Raw genomic sequence first — 4,216 nt, 5'->3', positions numbered from 1 at the left:
CTCTCTTTTGCCTTGGTGGCTGGCGCCCAACTATTCCTGGCCAAAACACGATGAAACGGTGGTTTTGACGATTGAAAAATAAAATTTACCTCTTATATTTATTAATCAATAAAAAATACTTTCTTTAAAAAAATAATAATAATAAAATAAAATAAAGGGTGGAAATGTGGTGGCCAAGCCATTATTTTGGGTGGCCTTCTCTCTTTTTTATTTATTTTTTAAAAAAATAAAGGTATTTCAAACTCCCATTAAAGTGAGGGAAAGCAATTCTGAACAGACCGACTTTAACAAGAGGCTTAAATGCAATAAAATAATAGTTTGATATATCTAAGTATTGTACTTGTTAGTTCAAGGGGCCAAAATATTTATGTTTGTTTTTTCTTCTCAATAATTTGGATCATTCCTTTAAAATAAACATAAAAATAATAATAATAATAATAATAAAAAAACAAACAAACAAAAGGTATTACATCCCATGCAATATTCTAAGAATTGCATGTGATCTGAATCGGCCTTTCTACACCCACTTATTTTTAAAACAAGCTTAAGCGATAGCAATAGATAATTTTAATCATTTAATAAAATATTTTAATATTTTTATTCACGTGAACATGAAATATTTTATTGAAATTTGGGTAAATGATAGAGTTAATGTTCAAACTCAAGACCTTTAACTCTTATACGATGTTAAATTATCACTTATCTCAAAACCTTAAGCTAATAATAATAAGTAAATTTAATAAAATAGAAGATGTATGATATGACGTATTAATGTTTGTAGGCACTAAAAAAAACGACATGTGAATAATGACTCTTAATGCCTAAAAGAAAGTTACTATTCATTTGAAAGAAAAGTTACTATTCATTTAGTAAGGCTTAGTGAAAGACTCTAAACATAGGGTCTGAAATCAAGAATAGTGTCGTTTTGAATAGCAACACATGTCCGAAAGTCACGTGTGGGAGACTCATAGTTGCCTCCATATGTAATAAGGACCAGGAAATATGTGTCAGGGGGCCGGGGGGGCATGAAATAGTTCTCTAACCTCCCCCGAGACTCTCTCACCCGATCCCAATTTCTCTCCCTGACATCCTCAAAATCCACCTCTCTCTCTCTCTCTCTCCCTCTCTGGACCCTGGAGGAGGAGGAGAGGAGACGCCGAGGCCAGAGCGGTGCAAAGGGTTACCGGAGGATTTCAGGAGCCAAAGATTTCCGAGATGGATTCCATCACCGGAAACCGCGTTGGTAATACTACTCGTCAGAAGGGTGCGGAGGCAATCTCATCTCTCGGGGAGGAGATATCCTTCCTTCTCTCCCGATGGAACGGCCTCCAAATGGCAGTCCAGAACCAGTGGGGTGGCCACGACTCCCTCCAGAAATCCCACCAGCTAGCCACCGACATCTCCTCCTGGTTCTCGCAATCCAAAGGTCTATATATATATCTTTTGCGCTCATATATATTCAATCATCCATGTTACAGTAAGTAATATAAACGTGATCTTTGGCTTAATTTGCAGCGCGGCCGCTTTGTGTGGAAGATTTAGAGAACTTGCTGCATGAGAGCATGCTATTCTCTTTCAACACGGAGATCGAGGATGGTAGCATTGAAGAGGTAATGCATGTATCATCATGCATGCTTAATTGCATGCTCTCTGCATGGTCCCTTTATCGGGCACATCATAACCCCTGTAGCTTGGTTTCAGACAGCCTTTAATACGGTTAAAAAAACGTGTTTGGTATCGTTAATTTGGATATTTATGGTGGATTAGTAATTGGAAGTGATATTGCCATCAAATTGTAATTATATATTGAGCGTTTCTCTGGCTAAATATCTTTTTCTTTTTTTAGTGAGAGCATCCGATGTGTATATCTCAAAAGCCTCGAAAAGAAGTCACATATATATCATGTCCTGAAATGCTTATCAAATCTTTATTTTTAGAATATAACAGGACTATCTATCTCTCTTTTTCTTGACCTTTAGAACATGAATTTATAGGATACATTCTTGAAAACAAATGAACGCACCTGGTACGCGTTGGCATGTCAATCTAATTTGGCCGCCCACGCATCGATTTCTAAGTTGTTAAATGAATAGGAAGTTTGAAAATAAGCTTCGAAATTAACTTGAACGTCAAAAAAGTCGTGTCGGTTTGAAAATATGAGGGAACATGATCCGAAAATCACGGAAACTTTAGACAAAAATTATTCGAAGCTTGAGGTCTGCTATTGTATGTTGTTTACTGTAGAATTACCTGAAGTCAAAAATTTTCCTTTAAGAGCAGCATTCCTAATCCTTCCTGAAGCATTGTAATTCCTTACCACTTGTGAGCATTTTAACACTTGGTCTTTCTGATATTAAAAATATGACATGACACATTTTCACATTTTCTTCATCAATGCTTCTTTAACTCTTCTGTAGTTCGGCTCTTCCCTATCTTTTTTAATTTTTTCTCTTCCTACTCTCACTTTATTCATTTTCTTTGCTGGAAGAAGGTAAGAGCCTAAAATATACATATATTACAGAGGACTAAAGCTTACAGTCGACTCGGTATATTTGATAAATCATGTTCCTCTTATATCTGTTTTAAACTTTTACTTCCTCTTCCTCATCCTCCACAGACTCCACTTCTTCGATCTCTTTCTTAGAACTAAATAGTCTCTTAATTTGTATTATATTACTTTAATATATATTTTATTTGATTCATATTTAGGTATTTCTGCTTGAATTTGTTGTCCATATATGCTATTGAATTCTTGCTAATTAAGCAGGTGGCAGAGCAGTTGATGATTATGCATGAAGATTACCGCATGGAAATCATTAGTCATCTAAAGGGAACCCAACATTGAATCAGGAAGAAGAAAGACTTGATATCATGTAAGATAATAAAATAGAGATGAAAGCTGTTTTGGCTTGCATTCCAAAATACAATGTGTAGATTTTTTCAAATAATACAAATTTGGAAATAAGAAAATGTTCAGATTCAATTCCTACTACTTTAAGAATGAACTGCATGATTCGCAAGTTGCTAATCAGTACCTGATCAAGAATTGCTTCAAATTTGAACACTGTAGCACATACAAGACACAAGTTCAATTCACATGTGAGATGATGCCCAATTGCAACTTCAAAAGTTTGCTTGAAAAAATCATTCAAATTTAACTCTTTGTACTTCAGCAATACCCACATGCTTCCAAATAAGATCCTTATGAATAGAATAAATTGTTGAACAGGATTTGAGTTTGTTCGAATATTTTTTGGTCTAACAGTTTTCGATTGGTGTGAACTACACTTTTTTTAAGTGTCATTGATCTACGATCTTCGCGTTCTTGCAAGACAATAATTAATTAAGAGATAACTTGTCGGCGAATCTCATTCTAATGCCTAAGTCAGTATTTGAGAGAGAGTATGTCCAATGCACAGTAATTGAGTCTAGGGTTTGTAAACTGGTTTAAGGGCCTACTTATAGGCTGAGAAGTGAGGTCATAACTGAATTAGGTCTTTTATTTCAACTTGACCTAGGAGTGTTGGGAGTTGTGTTCCATTATTTTTCTGGTGGGCTAGTATTGGTTTTGATGCTCATGATGTATTTAGTCGGCCAATAGAGTTGGATTATTCCTAATAGAGTTGATTCATGTTCTATCTTTATGGTTGTTAATTTTGGCATTGTATTTCTGTTTGGATTTGTTGTAGACCTTCATCCTCTTGATTTTTTTGTTCCCATCATATCCCAATGTAAACCTTTTCCCCAATTTGAGTGAAAAAAAAAAAAAAAAAGCTGCAGTAATTGACTTGGTAAAAGAGAGATATTCTTATTGGTTGGAGGACAACATTTGGGTCTATATGCGCACACACTAGTCTTTTGATGGGAGGGCTTGCAAAAAAGAGAGCTCAGATGCGCGTGTTTTCATCTGAAGATCAGACGATGGTGATGGACCCAACCATCACAGGTTGCGCAGTATTCATCACAGCTCCACTTTGCACCAGCCGGGAATCGAACCCGGGTCTGTACCGTGGCAGGGTACTATTCTACCACTAGACCACTGGTGCTGGTTTAGTGATGTAGCTGATATATTTATATAACATCCGTTTATAAAAAATCTAAAATTCCCCAAATATAATCTCACTTCCATGGTACCTATCAAATTAACGATTTTAAAACATATCATACTCAAATAAAAAGATAGAGTGAAGCTAAGTATTATAATATTCATAAATTG

General features: G+C 35.5%; 1 protein-coding gene and 2 non-coding genes across 3 annotated transcripts; 1 reads left to right on the top strand and 2 right to left on the bottom strand.

Moving 5' to 3' along the window:
• Window positions 1–1,101: 1,101 nt before the first annotated feature.
• LOC132167813 (uncharacterized) lies at window positions 1,102–2,887 on the top strand. Its single transcript, XM_059578842.1, has 3 exons — window positions 1,102–1,426; window positions 1,516–1,610; window positions 2,768–2,887. Exons 1-3 carry the CDS (start codon window positions 1,216–1,218, stop codon window positions 2,843–2,845), a joined length of 384 nt encoding a protein of 127 aa, XP_059434825.1. The 5' UTR covers window positions 1,102–1,215; the 3' UTR covers window positions 2,846–2,887.
• Window positions 2,888–3,883: 996 nt separating this feature from the next.
• Window positions 3,884–3,970, bottom strand: LOC132168340 (small nucleolar RNA snoR114). The gene has a single exon (XR_009438854.1). It is a non-coding gene; the product is annotated as a small nucleolar RNA snoR114 (small nucleolar RNA).
• A 5-nt stretch (window positions 3,971–3,975) lies between these two features.
• On the bottom strand, window positions 3,976–4,046 carry TRNAG-GCC (transfer RNA glycine (anticodon GCC)). Its single transcript has one exon. It is a non-coding gene; the product is annotated as a tRNA-Gly (tRNA).
• Window positions 4,047–4,216: the final 170 nt, after the last annotated feature.

The sequence above is a fragment of the Corylus avellana genome, chromosome ca1 (assembly GCF_901000735.1).
Source record: "Corylus avellana chromosome ca1, CavTom2PMs-1.0".
In the NCBI taxonomy this organism is placed as follows: Eukaryota; Viridiplantae; Streptophyta; class Magnoliopsida; order Fagales; family Betulaceae; genus Corylus; species Corylus avellana.
This window is presented reverse-complemented; position numbering and strand designations above follow the sequence as displayed.